The sequence below is a fragment of the Numida meleagris genome, chromosome 3 (assembly GCF_002078875.1).
Source record: "Numida meleagris isolate 19003 breed g44 Domestic line chromosome 3, NumMel1.0, whole genome shotgun sequence".
Classification (NCBI taxonomy): Eukaryota; Metazoa; Chordata; class Aves; order Galliformes; family Numididae; genus Numida; species Numida meleagris.
The window spans coordinates 43473825-43492329 of NC_034411.1; the positions used below are offsets into that span (position 1 = coordinate 43473825).

Below are 18505 nucleotides of genomic sequence, written 5' to 3' on the forward strand. Positions count from 1 at the left end.
TGTGTTAGGTTTCTTTGCAAAAAGAAATTATCACACTAAAAAGTGGTAGATTTCTCTGGGCTTTCTACCTTTCCATTTTATACAGGATGTTGACTGTGTTTTTCTCTGAGCCTTCTCAGGCAGTAAGGTTGGGGGGAATTAAGAATGAGAAATACTGATCTGTGCTGCTGCAGATATGGTCCTAGTACTACCAAAGTAGAGAACTCTCAGGCATCTGGTGTGTAGCGTGTTACTTGACTGTGTAGTTGTTCCTTAAAAAGAATTTTGTATCCTAGGAGGCTGTCCTGACAAGTTTACTAATGTAAGTGCTGAGATGGAGTAGGATGCTCTTTTCAAGAGGAGGAAGTACATTTTCTGTGTCCTATTTAGTGAAATAACAGTGAGACTTGGCACACATCTAAGTACTCTTCATAGGAGGTTTCATCATACTGGATCTTGTCTCTGCACTAAGTTAGGTAGCGTTTTAGTTAAGATTAATAGGAGTTTATGTTGTAAATGCATTACAGAACTTCATTTATGGGCTTTCTCTTGGAAAAAAAAAATCAGCAGTAAAACTTTGGTGCTAAAGACAGTGGGGCTATTCTTACACCAGAGGAGTTTCTCTAATATGGAGATACATCTGGATTGAGTGTCAGGTGAGTGGAAGACATTACATCAGCCAGAAGGTATAGTTGGAGAAGTCATAAATTAAGAACTTTGTCCCAACTTTTGTCCTCGAGGGAAGAGTTAGGGCATTCCTACTTTATGTAATTGTTAGTTGTTAAGTAGTCTCATTTATGGCTGTATATAATCTTTCCAGAGATTTGGTAGGTGCAAGTCCTGAGTGACCTGACATTTTTCATACTGAGTTAGGAATGAACTATATTTTGGCACTTATCACTGTTAATTTTAGTCTCACTGGTCAGGTATATTTTGGGCTGGAGACAAAGTACCCTGGCTATGTGTGTTGCACAGGAGAATAAAAATGAGCAATTAATTATAAATCATACTGAAATTGCTCCTTATGGGCTTATAAATACTTTTTTACTTACCTCATGGTGATGCATTATTTTTGAGTATGTTGATAATTATTTTTATCAGTAACCTTAAGATGATACATACCATTTTCCTCAAGCAAAGATTTGAAATTAATTTGATTACAATTTGCAACTCTTACAGCATGTCTATATTCATTTTGTTAGGTTTTGCAGAGTGCTAATTAAATCCCCAAATTTGATCCCATCATGCACCTGGAGGGATAATAAAGCTTGTTGCAGATCCCTCAGTTATTCCAAAGCACTAATTAGAACTATGGAGAAGCTACTCCTCACCTTGGAAAGTAATATTTAGATTTAAAAAAAAAAAAAAGCAGCGTACATCCAGGAAGTGGATGGTATCACAGTGTAACACTGTCCATGCCCTGGAACTTTTTGCTGTTTGCACAATTTGGAGTGTGTATTGATACCCTGCAAAAAATGAGTATTCAAATTATGGACATTTATTCACCCCATTAACCTTTTGTAGGCCTTTAAACTCTAATAAAAACTGATTTTATGGACAGTCCTAGCTGGCTTTTTGGTTTTTACCTTACTTGTGTGAATCAGTGCTCAGAGATGTCAGTAGTTTGCAATTCTTGAGCTCTGGATTTTAGGAGATGTGACCACTTAAGTACTCATCTGTGACTAGGGTGCAAGCTTGTGAGGTGCCAGTCATACCTGGAAATGGCCTTGTGAGCAGCCACTGCAGAAGCTGGTGGAAACCAAAGGCGCTTATGTCTACGTGTATCCTGGCATCTGGTATGTTTAGATGCATAGACGCATTCATGGCTCTTTCATCAGAACTGAGGGATTTGAATTACAGTGTACCAGATAAAGTGATTATTGGTATTCTTTCTGTATAGAAGCATTCCAGCTCTGGCTGGCTGAGCTGGTCTTTGTTTTTCTCTCTAAAGCTTAAGCAGGGCTGCTGGTCTCCTGACTGAGATGTTACACAGCGTGCTGCTTTCTGCCGCGTGCTGCACGAGTGACTGCACCTGACTGAGATGGAATTGGGATCTAAATGCATACAGAGCTTGCAATTTAGTACAGTGACTCAAGGCTGGCAAAATTAACGCTTCATATTTATATGAGGATTTGAAATATTTAATGATAAAATTTATGACGTGAAACGAATGTACGCCCATTTTAAATACCCAAATCTGCAGTGTAGTGCTGCTTGTGTACTACATTAATAGTTTTTACTGCAAGTGCTGTTTTTCCAAGTATTGAACACAGGAACTGTGTTTTGGTTTTATTTTTTCTAGCAACGTGAGTCTGAGCTGGAGAAGGTGACACGTGCACGCACACAAAAAAACTTGAATGGAGATGTTTACAGCCAAGTTTAAATTTGAATTGATTTTTCAAGACAAGAAAAACCAAAAATTTTGGCCATACTGATTGCTTAGAGTAAGTGACTGTGCTTTTTGCCAGACTAGTAATGTCAGGTTTCACAGAGCTTGGGCACTTGGTTGCATTACATTCCTGTATACTTAAATGGATTAAGATAAAAAGTCTGACTTGGAAAGGATATTCCAAAACTGACTGTGCCTGTGGTTTTGAATCCTGATGCTTTGAACAAAGAAGGGATTGATTTAATGGGATTAATGCTTAATCCAAATGAAGCAATGTACACACATGCCTTGAATGCTTTGGAGAACGACTACAAATATCATTTATAAGGTTTGGTTGGAAAGATATAGAGAGGTGATCTTTGTGTTGGGAAGCAGTGAGACGTCACAACTTTGAATGAGGATGCAGAGGCACAGTTGGGTTCAATTGTCTTTTCTGAATTACTTTCAGATATTTTTAAGGTTTTCCCCTTTTTAGTACTAGTATGGCATTTTTTTTCAAATGTTGATTTGAGAAATTGTTAAAAATCTAGTCTTCATTTTGACAGTGCAAATGAGAAAATTTAATGTTAAACATTTTCACTTGTATTTGAGGTAAGGTTGTTTCCTGCTTCAGGTGTTCCCTTATCTGAAAAGTGTTTATCATTATGTTTCTTCTTCTTTTCTTCCATTTGTTTGTTGCTATTTTTGGCTTACAGATTCTCCATGGGGCACAACATCCTGTTACTTCCACGGAGACATTATGACCTTGCCTGTGTTTGCTGGCCCCTCTGATTGCAGGGATGAATTGTTTGTAAAACCAAACAAGCTCGTGTTTAATTTAAAAGAGCATACTTACAGTTGTAAAATTTAAAGTTATCTCCTTCCACAGCTTTCTATACATTCAGGTCAATTTAATTTCTTTTATTAACCAATTTATACTCTCACAAGGGGTTTTCAAAGCCTTGAGTCTGTCCAGCTGCATGAAAGATCTGTCGTTCACATCAGTGTAGCAAAGGGTTTGAGGAATGCAATGACTGCCGTCTTCCAAGTGTCGCTGTTCTGGGATAAAACGCTGAGCCTTGGTAGTTGCTAGACTGCTCAGTAATTTTCATCCACTCTCCACTGCCTTTCCATGCCCCCCAGCCTGCGATCTTTTTATTTGCATTTTTGTCTTGGTTCTTAAGGGTTGCTGTTCTCAAGTTTTCCTCTACTAGCAGGACCAGAAACTTTAGGTGCAAACTAAAACTCTTGCCTAATCATGGGGTTTGAAGAAGCTAGTGGCTCTAGAAAAGTACCAAATATCACAGCACTAATGAAAAAAAATCAGAAATTGCTAATGATGTGACTGACTCATGCTGCTAAATGGAGCAGATTTTGAAACATAGCTGTAGGGTTTAATTCTTTTGCCTCATTCCAGTTGATTCTGCTTTACACTGAGCTCAGTGAAGCTATTCTCAGAGGAGGGTGCAACACAGCATGCATTCCGAAGTGGACCCATTAATTGATTCAGTGCTACAAAGGTTATCTAATATGTAAGAAATGTTTTAAGTATTTTACACAGAAAAAAAGCCTGAAAGCAGAAATATAATTTTCAAATTGTTTTCTGACTTTATTATTATGATTTTTAAAGGAAGAAAGTTGGAGAGTGGCTCAAAGGCGAGTAGTAATTACTGGTATCTAATATTTGTAGGAGGTCTTGTTTCTTAGTTTCTTTTGGAACTCAGTCATGCTATATCTGGGATAGTAAACGAACACTGCATAGGAGCATCCTTATGGACTGCTTAGTTCTATGCTGTTAAAGTGTTAGAGTGCTCCGTAGTGCATTGGCCAACGACTATGAGTAGCTTTGTTACATGAACATTCCTTTTCCATAAACTTTATCCACTGTCATGATTTATTCTTTATCATCCATTCTAATGTACGTTTTGTTTGGAAGCTGTCTTCATTCACTTCAGGCTTTTTCAAAAGTCAGTTTGCCTGTACATGTACTCCTAGCTCTGCAGTTGGAGGGGGGTTTGCTCTCTTTACAGTCTCTGAACTCATTAGGAGGGAACATTAGCCTCATGTTCTTCCTGAGAATACATAGTGCCTGATTTCTTCAGGTAGAGCATGGATATTCATGGTTAAGTTTTTGAAAAGAAGTAAGTTAACGTTAGCGTTGTAACCACCACTCTCTTCTCAGTAAAAACGTTTTCATGCTGAAGTGGTGTGCAAACTTTTGCTAAGCGTGCCGTTTTCTCGTTGTCACTATATTGAATTCAGTTCAGAATTCTGTGAGCCCTTGAGTCTTGCCCACTTTTTTCTTTTTAACTGGAAGAGGAAACATGCACATACTCCTGCTGAGGAAGGAATACCATGGTTGATACAGTTTGGTTCATTTTGAGAAGTAGTATAAAGCAGCAAGTCTCACAACTTAGGAAGACAGTTTTGAAACACAGCAAAATGATCCACTTGCATAGCATGCCTAGCTGCAATGAAAGTTGTTGGAGCTTGTCTTTAAGTAATAGTCACAGGACTAATGAAGAGAATTTGTTTCAACAACTACCAGAAACATTTAACTCTTTTATTTTGAAATTACTGGATTGTGGTATTCAGGAGCAATATTTGTGTTTACTATAGTTAGTTTACTAAGATAAGAAATGAAGAAATGCACCTGTAATTCTAATCCGTCTTAAACTCTATATGGTTCTGACCATAACTTCAGTGTAAAAGAAGGCATTTATCCTAGCTTGAAAAGGAAAAAATCAACAAAACAGTCTTGTGAATGCTGCACTGAAGACTGAGGAGTTATTTAAAACAGAAAACACAAAACCAAAACTTTGATAGACTGGCATAAGCTGTGTCAAGTGAGAACAGCTTGCACCTCAGGCATATGCAAAGTGGAAAAATAGATACATGGTTATTCGGTAGAATACATTGAAGCATCAGTCCAAGATGTATCAGTTTATAGAAACACTAGGATTAAATATAATTGTTTTTATTTCTGCCAATTGATTCTTCCTTCCCGCTTCTAATATCATAAGATGAGCACACTGCCAGATAATATTACCCCTTGGCAATAAAAATCCTTTTCACTGATCAAGAAATTGCCTCTTGGGTGGCACTGGGGGACAGGCTGTCTTCCACCCTCCGTTTTGCGAGTTTGATATCATCTTGCCCTAAAATAAATAAATTATACTGAATGATACAAAAAGCACAGTAATACGAAACACTTGCGTAAAACCTGTCATTTATAGAAAGGCTGTCTTTCCACTTACTGTTCAGACAGGGATAGCCAAGAAATGGAAAAAATGAAACCAAACAAGCTTTGATTAATGTTTTCCATGCCTATGAATTAGCTTTTTAAGCTTAGATGGCATGGCCAAAGAGAACATTTCAAACTGAGATTTGCAAAGAGAACCTAAACAATTGTGCTGGTCAGGAAGCTGGGAGCTGTTGACCTGGTGCACAGAGAGGGCAGGCTGAGCAGTTGCTTTGCCCGCAGTTTGTTCTGAGGGAAATGAAAAGAGGAAGCGCTCATCTGATACGCATGTACCCTTTTGTATTTTATTTTTATTATAACTTTTATTATTTAGTCACAAATCCAGAACAAATAGTGAACGTTTGCATAAAATTGGGCATTAGCAAGTTGCCCGAGAAAGATAGCAGCACTGAAATATAGGCTTATTGCTTAAAAATAAAATAGAAGGGAGAAAGGTTGGTGTGTGTGTGTGTGTTTATTTAAACAGGATGTATGTGAATCAGGAAGACAGACTCTGAAGAATAGATGGAATGAATTGATGCTCAACCAAAATGTCAGATACCTCTAATTCTCAGAATCGAGGTCATTCTGGGTTTTCTGGCTGGGTGCATGCTAAGGTCCTGGGCAGAGCTCTGCCTTCCCGAGTGAGGTCCCTCTTGATACTACCAGACCTCTGGCAGAGAACATAGCTTATGCTCCATGCCAGAGTTGAGGAACAAGAGAAGGTATCGCTGGAGTCAATGTGGAGTCAATGAGAAGATTCTTGTTGTGTAGGAAGTACTGCAGAAGTTGTGGACTTAATAGTTTATATTAACCAGTCCAAAAGTAGTTTTGGTTAAGGGGAGAAGAAAGGAGTAGTGGTGCAGAAATATTTATAGTGTGAATGGATGGAGAAAAATTTACTGCTGAAAATACTTAAGACCAATGCTCTACCATACTAATAGAATAATAATAATAAACTAGCATTATCTTTTTTTTTCTTTCTGAGTTTCTGTAAACGTTACCCACAATAATCTGCTGCTTCATAAGTTTGGAGATAACATTGTCCTGTTTATTTAGATGTTATTAAGCATTACCTCAATTCTTAAATACTTTTGCATATTTCAGAATTTAAAGACTTTAATACAGAGGTTGATAATATTTAACAAAAATCTGTGTACCAGAAGCTTTCAGGAACTTGTACATGGCATCACTTACCATATGTATATTGTACATCTTATGTACATCTTGCAATGTAGAAGACTTTTTATATATGCCATAAAATAATTGCTTATGCACAGCTGTAAAATACTCTTGCATTCAGGCTTCCTTATAGAATCATAGAATTAGCTAGGTTGGAAAAGACCTACAAGATCATCCAGTCCAACCATCCACCTACCACCAGTAACCCCACTAGACCATGTCTCTCAACGCTATATCTAAATTATGATTCTCTTTTGCCTCAGTGTATGTACATATAACACAGAAAGTTTGAGTTGGTATTTTTTTCTGTGAAGACTGCATTTTCTTAATGCAGTATTTTGTGAAGTCACAATGTGTTATCATTGAGTTTTGCTGTTGGTATTTTTTTTTGTTTTTGTACAATGGTAGCATGTGTTTTTCAAATTATAGACCAAAAATCAGGAGGATCAATAGATCTGAGTTGTTGTATGCAGAAAGTAGATCTAAACTACTTGTTTTCTTTTTTTCTTAAAGTCTGCATGTAAGTTTAGATCCTATTCTGCTTGCATCTACCTAAACATCTGATACTGAAAAAGCACATCAACACAGGTACTTTTATGGAAACAAAGGAAGGTAATTTAAAGGTGGTTGTAGGATTTCTTGTAGCAGCTCCAAGAATCACTTTCCAAGTAAGGTTAAAACAGAATTTTTGCCCTCGGGTTGCTGGAATTGCAAGATACCTAGAATAGTAATTAAACCCTTGATGCGCAGACTGAAGTCTTATTTCAAACAGATGTTTTATTGAATTTTGATATGTCTATTACAAAAATACATCCTGTAAAGATTTCAATGAGCATTTCCATTGAAATTAGGGAATAAATACTGCACACATTAGAAAGCTGAGGTTATTTTCACATCAAACATATATCTTGCAGAATTTCCATTGCTAATTTTACAAATTTTCCAGTTCCTTGCTTCTTACTAGGAGGGAAAACCATTCATTTATTTGCAGTCTGAAAATGTCCTTAAACTAGTAGGTATCCTCTGACAAGCCTGTATTGAGCATTTCTCATCCAAAATTTAAGAAGCAGATAAATTTTGCTGTCTTTCTGATGATAAACTCTGAAACTTCAAAACTTCATAGTCATTTATGAGTGATTCTCAAAATACATTATCTTTCAGATTTTATTACTATGAAATTAGGAAGACTTACTTTTTTGATGTATTACCTTTTTCTTAGTTGAGCAAATTAGAGAATTATCTTAACTAGTCTGTTTTTTTTCAGTATGGGAGATGTTGGTCACAGAGGCTAAAAGATCTTTTTCATTCCTGTACACGATGTAATACTTTATAGATGCATTATGACCTGAACTTACAAGACATTGCCTAAGGTTAAATCCTCAAAGTAGTTTGAATACAAAGTAGTTTTATTTTTTTTTTTATTTTCTTTTCCCCCAAACTTGTTGGTCATCTCCTACTTTTACTGATTTGGCAAGAAGCTTTGCTGCTTTAGTAATGAAATCAGCATGCTTATTTAGCTCTTTAATTTGAGCAGCCCGGATCTAGAGTTTCTTGCCTGTGTTGGAAGCATTGATATCTGAGGCACTGGTAACCCAGGTAGGCTGCAGCTGCGTGTGGATAAGAGAAGCGGTATTTTGGACATGGGTTGTGCAGATGGGAGCTGAACGATGGAGCTGCAGGGGGGGTATGTGGGGAGCAGATGGTAGAGGTCCTGCAGACAGTGCTAGGGTGCTGCTTCCTGAATGTTTTTGTAGTATTTGTAAGAGATCTCAAAGCTTATGGTTGTTGGGTAGCATTTAAATACCCTGCAGTTCTTTCCAGCATATTCTGACACTGTGCCAAACATGAAGTAGGAAAATTGATCTTGGTTTGTAGCAGGAATGCTCCCCAAAAGAGGTCAGAGTTGTCTGGAGGGAAGTTTCCCTTCTGCTGAATTCAGTCTGCACTTTGTGGTCACTTCTCAGCTGTACTGAAACAGCTACGTTTATACACACGCACCACCAGCTGAGGAATATTTAGAGTCATTACAGTGCTTGTTGTTCCTTTTCCCCTCAGATCTAATTAATGCTTTGTATTCAATGTATGCTCCCTGTGGGACATCTTGAGCCTTTGTCTCTTGGGACATTTGCACTCGTTTCCCATCTTCCCTCGAAAGCCCTCTGCACCCTCACATTCCTATCCCTGAAGCTAGTGGTTTTCTTTGGTGTGTTTGTGAAGAGTCTGAGCAGATGGTCATCGTATGAATTTGGGAATTCATTTATGATTGCATCAAATTTGAGGGTTTGACTTTCGCTTTTTCTGAAGCGTATACTGGTGTTTTCTGAAGTGTATACTGGTGTTTTTCCTTTTGTGGCAGCTGTTCTTGTCAAGTCTTTTTATCTACTGTTATATTTATTTTTATAACTGATAATCAGACATCAGAATTACACATTTGAAAAACATTTGTATTTCTAATATTAATTAACTCTAGTAATTAAAGTTAGCACTTGATTTTGGTGTTGCATGTAGAGTTCAGTTGCTTTTGCCTCACTTGTTTTGAGAATACCAAATTTGCTATGTACCAGTTCATGTTCTTCTATCTCTTTCCCAAAGAGAGCCTCTTAATCAGCTTCCTGATACATTCTCTTGCATATCTTGCAAATAGATAATTTCAGAGTCCTGATTATATCTTAAATTCAGGCGTGTAGCACTGCATGTCCTTGTGTTAGTTGTTCCCTGCTATGATAGCGATGAGTTGATGGTTGGACCAGACAATCTCAAATGTCTTTTCCAACCATAGCGATTCTATGATTTTATGATTCTATGATGCACCCAGCCTGAGCCCATAGCTAGCTGTTACCCATCTTACCATGTTTCAATTGTCTTCTGCTTTCACAGAAAAAAAAAACAGTAGCTTTCTGCTTCCTCTTTGCTGCAGTCTCATGTCACTCAACAAAATTAGATCCGGAAGCTTTGTTATTTGCTGCTGAGGCATGTTACTGTTTTTTGGAACTGTTCTGTACTACCAGTTTCCTTCCAAAGCTGGTTTTGTTTCACTACCTGTCCCAGCCGCAGCAACCGTGTTCTACAACACAAATTTCTTCCTGTCTGTTTCCCCCATGGTATGCTCATATGGAGTGTCACAGAGGACTTTGTGTGCCCAGCATCTTGTATGGTTGCATTTTGCTTCTACTATTTTTTATGTGATTGGATATCATTCTGAGAAGACAATTTAAATAGGCCTGTATTTAATCAGCATGTTAAACACAAGGATAGGTATTGTTACTGACATCCATGTGTTGTTTCATGTGGAGAATTCCATACCGATTTTGTAATCGATTAATATTCTCTCTTGCAGGTTTAACAGATGAAAAAGTGAAGGCCTATCTTTCTCTTCATCCCCAGGTACTGGATGAATTTGTGTCAGAGAGTGTAAGTGCAGAAACTGTTGAAAAATGGCTAAAAAGAAAAAACAACAGACAAGAAGGTAAGTTATTATTTGCAATTAATATTTAGCTTTGAACAGCTTGGATCTTATTTTTAGGTTCAAAAAAACCCCTATTTTTGATAGAAACTTGACTGTTAGTTTTTTTAAATCTAGATTCCACCCACCATTTTGAAAGGTGAAAGAGGTTAACAATATTTTTTGGTTTTAGCCTTTTGCCATTTCCAGCTAGAATATACTGGTATTCATTCTGGAGGTTCAGTTTAGTGTTTGTAATTCAAAGTTTATATCAAACCAAATGGTAATATCTGTTATATTAGTGTATGGTTTGAGAACATTATTTGGGCTTCTTGCCTCTAAAATCACCAAATTTTGAATAAAAATATGTAGTACATGCTATTTGTAAAGGTCAGTAACAAACTGTATGCACCATCACGGAAGTTCCTATTAGCAACTCATTTTCAATCAGTTTTTAGATGGGAACATTGGCACAAAGGGTATAAAGTAGTCTGTTGAATTCTGGAGGTATTTATTTGAGTTTTGGTGATACTGCTCCTTTACTGGAACCAGAAAATTCTTCTTTATGAGTAGGCTAGGACTGACAATTGTCTTAAATTTTTTGAGACTGTGTACAAGCATAATTCATGCAATTCTAACGGTTGTTGGGAATGCATAAGGCAAAATGCAAAAGTGAAGATTACAAATAAGGTGGATAAAATCAGAAACACTGATTATACTTTGTGTTTGTTTTCTAATGTGTTTGGGTTTTAGGTTCCTATGGCAATTCCCCATTTTAAAGAAAAGGGGGTGTTGCTGCTTGTTAAAAAAAATGGAGTATTTTCTGCACAACAATAGATAAGGAAAAGAGTGGGCAAGGACAGAAGAAGCTATATCCAGCTAGATTTTTTGAAGTGATTACTGTATAATTGACATGAAATTTTTAGTGCATTGTTGTTAGTGTGAAACGGAGTGTGAAGAGGTTACCTAATGGTGGAGTTAGAAGTAGGTTGCAATAGGCCACCTGTTTACTGCTTAGTAGTTTACGGTCTGAACTGCAACACTGCAGAATGCCTATCATTATAACCTATATATGCAAAAAAACCTGTTCTGAATCAAGTCATGATAAATCTTTTTGTAGATAAAAAATATTTAAATGTTACTAGGAAAAAGCATCGCTCACTTTAAAAAAAAAAAAAAACAATTATTTTCTCTAAGGTGTTTCAAATTAAGAAATTATTGCTTATTTAAGAATATGATCTGGGTCAGGTCATGGTATATGATCTGGGTCAGGGGTCTTGGTGCTAAAACTGAATTAATGATTTGGGTAGCCTTTCCGCTTCAAGAATCTTAAAATGTTAAGTGGAATTTATTTGCTGTTGCTCAAAGTTTCCTTGTGTTGTTTTCTTTTTTTCTTTTCTTTCTAATGCTTATTCAAGGTGGAGAAAGGAAATCACCTTGAAATAAGTTTCTGTGAAAGTGCTCGGGAAAGTTTTTGAGCCAACTACAAAAGCAAAGTAACAGCTGAGCGTTGACTTAGCAAAGATTGAACATGAAGAACTACAATGGTTGTTTTGTCCATTGTTTTCTTAAACTTTGAAAAGTCTGCTTTATAACTAGCTCTACAAAAACCACGTATATATGCTGTCACCTAAATTCAATTTTATATCTGTTATCAAGTGGATCTCTCTGTCTTCCCTGCTATGTTCCTAGTGCTGACAGTAATCTTTAAGGTGGCTGCGTTTATTACACTAAAGGCAGTTGTGCAGATATGGCTTTCTTAGTGTCAGATGAAAACGGGCAAAAGTATACTTTCCAAGTCAGAAATAATTATTTGAACGCATTTTCTTTTTTTGGATGAAACAGATACTGATTATTCTTATCTGTGGATTTCTTTTAGAAAGATAAAGGCTGTAGCCGTATAAAATGTTGTCAATAGCAAAACATCTTAATTTGTCAGAATGCAAATCTCTAAAATAGAAACTAGGAAACTTGCTGCATCATTTAACCAGTTTGCATTACGTCTGTATCAATCCTACTGTCAGACTAATGGTGGAAGTGAGAAATAAGAAGTAGAAGATGAAACCAATTCTTTTGGTGTCAGCATGGATCTGTAATGAATTCAAGAGACTGTGTAGCTTAAGTCACTTTACAACAGGGGTATAATTTTCCTTTTATCCCTCATGCTGTAATGTGGTCTGCTTTCAGATTTTCATATAATAATCTGATACAGATGGAAAAATGAGTCCTGTTTTTAGTAGAAATTTGAAAGGCAGGCAAAATGCTGTTTTGAGTTCTCTGGCATAGTGTCTGTACTCTGATGACGCAGAACAGTCATTAACCTATATGCAGAAATCGTGTCCTGCCTGCTTTACAGGCATCCAGCTGTGTGTACTCCTCAGCCAGGAGTTAGTGGGATGGCAGCCAGGGTAATTTATCTGAATTTCTTTAGCATGAACGTAAACTGAAATGTCTGATTTGGACTTAGATGAACCAGATTTGTACTGTGACTGAGGTTCCCTGAATTAGTTACTTCAGATGGATTTTGTTTTTTTCTAGAACCTAAAATACTGAAAAGGGATGAGATCAGCTAATGTTATAGTGCTTAAGGTATAACAACAATTTATACCCCAAAACACCATGCCATCAGAGTGTACCTGGTAAATCTTACATCTATCACAGTAAATGCTAGCTTGAAAGTAGCCCAAAGAAGGCTGATGGTGTTAAACCTGTGATTATAGGATATTTTTAGTTTACTGAAGTAAAACCTGCACAGGTAGCAAGCACTGGGAGAGAACGCTACTGCTACTAATGCTTATTCACTGAAACTCTGTTCCCCGACTATTTGCTATCAATGAAATGCACAGTTAAAACACACCCAGACATCATGTTGTTAAACGCTGTGTTTCCAAACAGTCCTGATTATAATAAGATTAACTCTTGCGTTTAAAATTTTTCATATCCACATGATTTAAACAGGCCTCTTGCTGAAATTGCAGCACAAATTGGACTGTTACTCACGTAAAGTATTTTTGCTTGGCTTTTGTAAGCAAAATTTAGCCAAGTAAGAGATTGTCCTGACTAAAGAAACTGATTTGAAGTTTGTTTTAACTCTTCTTCCGTGTTGTTCACACATTAGCTATTTGCTTGTTTATAAATTAAGCCTACTATATGTAATCTGTGGTCTGGTCTCTGCTTTTATACATCATAAAGATATCTTCATATAGAAATAGCATTTACAGTAAAAAGTGCCTTTGATTGTTGATCTTTCTTGGTGTGCTGGTATAAATTTCACCAACAAATCACATGATGTTGTTTTAAAGATTCATTAAAGGTATGTTAGGGTAAGAGGAGATTATTTTTTTCCTAATGTACATATGCAAGATGTTCCAAGTGCATATATATACTCCTTGCAGAACTCACTCAACTTCCATTTGTCCTCTTCCATATCATTCAAGCAGAAGTGGCAAGGTGATTGTAGAAAGAACTTTAAGATTATGGAAGTTATAGGCTCTACAGACTAGATCTTCATCATCCTACAGATTTCTCATAATGTTTACTGACTCCAGCATTAATTCTCTTATTCAAAGCTTCACTACAACAACAATAAAAAGAGTGGCTTGCACTCAATGTGATGGTCTAAGATGAGCATCTTTTACATTGATAGTACTGAATTTCACAGTTGTCTTTCGTATTTCCTAATGGCATCTCTGCATAGGAAGGAATTTCAAACTGTACTGACAAAATTTCTACACGAGGAGCTACCTATATCATGTCTCACTTTGTGGGAGCCAAGGTATCACTTCTGTAAGTAGATGGCCATAATGTTGTCAAGATGTGGTAGGTAACAGATGCAGAAGAAAAAAATAATTCCGATATGTGCATGATGCAGCTGAAGGGACACAACTTCTCTTCCGTCTTTCTCTTTCTCAGCAAATGCAAGGAGTATTGAGAATTACCGGACAAATAACATTTAAAATGCATTTCTTGGATGTTGATGTACTCACAGATGATACTTCAAATGCATTGGGTTTGTGATTAGATTTGGTATTCTCTTGGCAGCTAATGCTTTTGTTAAGGTTTCAAAACAATTAGAGTGAGTAGCAGTTTGGATTTAGATACTCTTAATTGTATTAAAAAATAATCTTTTTTGTTTTGATATTCTTTTTGTCTAGGCCAAAGATTTAGTTATTTTGAAAAAACTGACCATAATTCTTATGAAGGTAGGGAAGAGAGAGCAAAGCTGCCAACTGAAAAGAAAATTATTGCACTGCTTCCAAATTAGTAGTTCAGAAGTGACTACCAGCATTATCATTGTCAAATGTATGTCAAAGAATGTGAAGAAATGAGTTATAAAAATCCCACGTGAATGCAATTATAAATACTTTCTCACAGTGGTGGAAGAACCTGATGAACTCAAGAAACCCATATGACCAAGCCCATTCTATGTCATTCTGGACTAACCTACTTGAAGATTGTTGCCTACAGACTTTGTATAGAAGGCATTGTAAATAGCATCTGAATATAAACCCTGAAATTTCATTACTGATTAAATTTATTAATATATTCATTAGTTTGAAGTTTCAAAAATTACTGGTAAACCCTGCAATTTGAATGACCGTAATGAAGTATTTCCAGTATAGAAGGAGAAATGATTGCATTTGTTTGCTTGTCTTTGAGGTATGCCACATAATTTTATATTTCTAATCTTTTAAGTGTGCATATTCTAAGAAACACACAATGAACTCCACAATTACATCTCTTGATAGGGCATGAAACTGAAGTAAACAAAGTTCCTATTGTAATTTATTTGGGTTTCTAAAATTACTACATTGCATAGGAATCTGTGGCTTCAGATTTGTCTCGTTCTCAGCTACCCCAGAATGTCACAGTGCTTAACCTTGAGACTAAATGAATATGTCCCAGGGCACCGTATCTTCTGCCTGAGCATCCAGATCTCTATTGAGTATGCTTAGGGAAGAAAAAAGTGAAGTTTATAGGAAACAGTCATTCTGAAATGTCCTTTTCTTCTTTTGTTACAGTCATGTCTGTCTCCATCCCTTACTATTCCTCTTTATTCCCCTTCCCCCCATGTTTCCATACAACAACTTCCATAAAGTTTTGTCCTGCCAGTTCTAAACCTTTACTTATGGTCTGTACATTAGTTTTCTTGGTCGCTTCTTCTCTCTCTACTCCAGAGTCTTGTTCATCAAAGGGCATGGGTGTATGCTTAATTGTTGTTGGATCTGGACATGATAACAACAGCTTTGTACATTATTTTCTTCCAAGAATACTTGTCAAAACCACGTAAAACCATATACAATGGGAATTCAAGGTACTTTGGTATTGTACAAATGCTGTTATGTAATTATCGACTACAGGCTTTCCTGTAATTGGAAAAAAATTGGTTAAAATGGTACATTCAATAGTCTGACTATACACAATTGTAAGTTGTTGCGTATTAAGTGCAGTGGACTTGCTGCATTTAAGGAGATCTAAATTTTAGAATTAACTTTTTTTAGTTGTTTGTTTTAAAGTAAAGAAACTAGAGAATTCATTACTTAATATTATATTATATTGATATTATTGTAATGTTTATTCATGATGTATAGTCTTCAAGAAGATATCAAAAGTCTTGCAGGCTTTGAGAAACAACATGATTGATTGCCTTAGGATAAGTCCAAAGTTTTGCCACCTAATACTAATATTTCCATTTGCTAACTTCATGATGTATTACTGTACGGTAACCTGATGTACATTCAAGCAAGAATAGAGAATATTATGTAACGTGGCCAAAATATTGCTGCTTCAGAAACCCTGGCTGTAGCATTTTCTTACATGCGTTTTATAAACAGTAATTTAATGTATATTCTTTTTATGTATCAATTCCCTGTCAGGATTAAATGTGCTCTTCAGCGGATATGTTTTTGCTAATATGGTGCAAATGATTAAATGAGTGTAATTGGTTGTTTCAGTTAAAGTGCATTTGTCAACATTCAAAATCCTTCTTTTTTTTATCTGTCATTTCACAATAAATCAGAGTGTATTCATTGCAACTTTTATGTAATTACTCTAAGCAGTCTGGCTGACTGCAGTATAAAATGTAATTCTTCATTAGTCATTTGAATGCATGATTTTATGGTGACGTGTCTTATTCTTGTGTTGGTTCTTAAGAAGCAAATAAGACAACTGTGTGTGGATATGGAATGCAGATTAAGCCCTGATACCGTTCTTCCCTTAGCTCAGCCATTTTGGTTTTCACTTTTTTTCCCCATCCTATCTACCATGCATCCTAGAAGTGGGCAAAGATTGCAGTCAGATTTGGTGCATCGTATAGGAAAGATGTCTGGATAAAAATGTGCACCTTGGTCTTTTTCTGCATCTTTCCAGAATGCCATGGTATACTTGAGCTGTAGCTTTGAACGATGTCAATTAACTGATTGGCTATAGAAAGAATATAGCTCTCTATGTGCTCTATTCTAATAGAGTATGGGATAGATAAACTTGTTTCATTTTCTTATTTTATAGTCTGTGCTAAGCTGAAGGTTTCACTGACTGAAAAGGTTCTTTTGCTTGAACTAGGTTGTTTAAGCTTGGTACCTTCTGTGATCTTTATACAAAAAAGGTTGTTTTTTTTCTTCTTTTTGAGACTTTTTTTTTTTTTTTTTTTTACAATAGAGAAAGAATTGGAGGAATAGGATCTGTGGTAAAAGACTTCATCATGACCTGCCTTTGAGACAATATACAGATGGAGAACTTCTTTACTGGTCCTTTTACACTAATATTGAAAGATAGAGCTGCAACATAAAAATAAAAACAAAACAAAAAAAAAAAAACAACAAAATTCCCACATACAACTATAATCTGAAGTAGACAATAATTTATTTTCTGATTATGCTCTTTAAGTTATTAAGGTATCAGCATAATGTGCTTTAAAAGGTTATGATAGTCAGCTTTCAATTCCTGTAAGCAGGAATAGGATGTAGGAAAAGTAAAATATAATCAGAGAGAGTATTTGCATGTTAAACAAAGATCAGCTTGCTGTCAGAATTTAAAAAAAAAAAAGTCTACACTGAATTTGCTACTTAGTTCAAATTATGCAATTCCATGCTAACTAAGCAGAAACAACTTTTTTTTTTTGTAGCTTAACTTAGTAGTTGTCACACAGTGAATACTTGGAAGGTGGAGAGTATCGCTGTTGTGATACTGCACAGCTTGCTGCAGTTCTGACATCTTCTCAGCCTAGGTGAAAGGAAGTATCCTGGCAGCATGTTAATGACCTTAGCTTATAGTTAGTCTGTCTTAATATTTCATTGATGCTGCAAACATGCTGTTTCATTCTGACACAGCCCTGCTGCACTTACGTTTATGTGATATCCAAGCAGATATGAATACTTGCCAAAATACACAAGTGAATGTGAGAATGATTTGGGTAATATGTCACTTGCAGCACGGACACCAAACTAGTAGGTCTTAATGCTTCTTATTACCAAGCCTCGCTATAAATGCACTTTGGTGCATCTCTTGGATGCATTTCTAAATAAGGTAGAAGAGAGAAATCCTCCAGTCCTCAGTGGAGGAGACATAATTGCTTGCCCTGTTCTTGCTTGAATGTTAGCATCTTCTAATGGCCACTTGGAAAGGAGGCATTGGACTATGTGATCCTGTTGGTCTGAACCAGTATGACTGCTATACTAAGAGGTGCTATTTTCTGGGAGAATAACCAGACTAATTATGGTTGTCTTTAGCTTTTTAAGATTGGTACTGAGAAGGAAAATCGCAATAATATCTGGGGGCTTGCCTGCATAAATCCCATTTCTCTGCGTATTTTGTTCTTACTACTGTAGAGTTAAAACTTACCTATAGATTTTTGTGTGAAGTACTTTATGGGTTGCCCCTCACTACTGGAAAGACATTGAGGCCCTGGAGCATGCCCAAAGAGGGGCAGTGAAGCTGGCAAGGGGTCTGGAGCACAGGCCTAATGAGGAGCAGCTGCGGGAGCTGGGATTGTTCAGTCTGGAGAAGAGAAGGCTCAGGGTGACCTTTTTGCTCTCTACAATTACCTGAAAGGAGGTTGTGGTGTGGTGGGAGTCAGCCTCTTCTCCCATGTAACTAGAGATAGGACAGGAGGGAATGGCCTCAAGTTGTGCCAGGGGAAATACTTCCTCTCCAAGGGAATGATCAGGCACTGGATTGGGCTGCCCAGGGAGGTGGTGAAGTTTCCATCCTTGGAGGTGTTCCAGAAACATTCAGATGTTGTACTGAGGGCCATGGTCTAGTGGGAAATATTGTTGATAGTAGGATGGTTGGACTG

At 36.6% G+C, this 18505-nt stretch overlaps 1 protein-coding gene across 15 annotated transcripts in view; it reads left to right on the forward strand.

Moving 5' to 3' along the window:
* PDE10A (phosphodiesterase 10A) overlaps positions 1-18505 on the forward strand; it is a 361041-nt gene that overhangs the window by 250104 nt on the left and 92432 nt on the right. For 8 of the 15 annotated variants that reach the window (XM_021391100.1, XM_021391098.1, XM_021391096.1 and 5 more), the window contains one exon: positions 10155-10236. Coding sequence is in view for 5 of the 15 variants with exons in the window: in XM_021391090.1 (XP_021246765.1) it covers positions 10108-10236 (129 nt within the window). In the remaining 10 variants the exon portion in view is untranslated. Of the gene's footprint in view, positions 1-10107; positions 10237-18505 lie in introns of all 15 variants that reach the window. The other 7 variants (XR_002436713.1, XM_021391095.1, XM_021391090.1 and 4 more) reach the window with 1 other exon arrangement.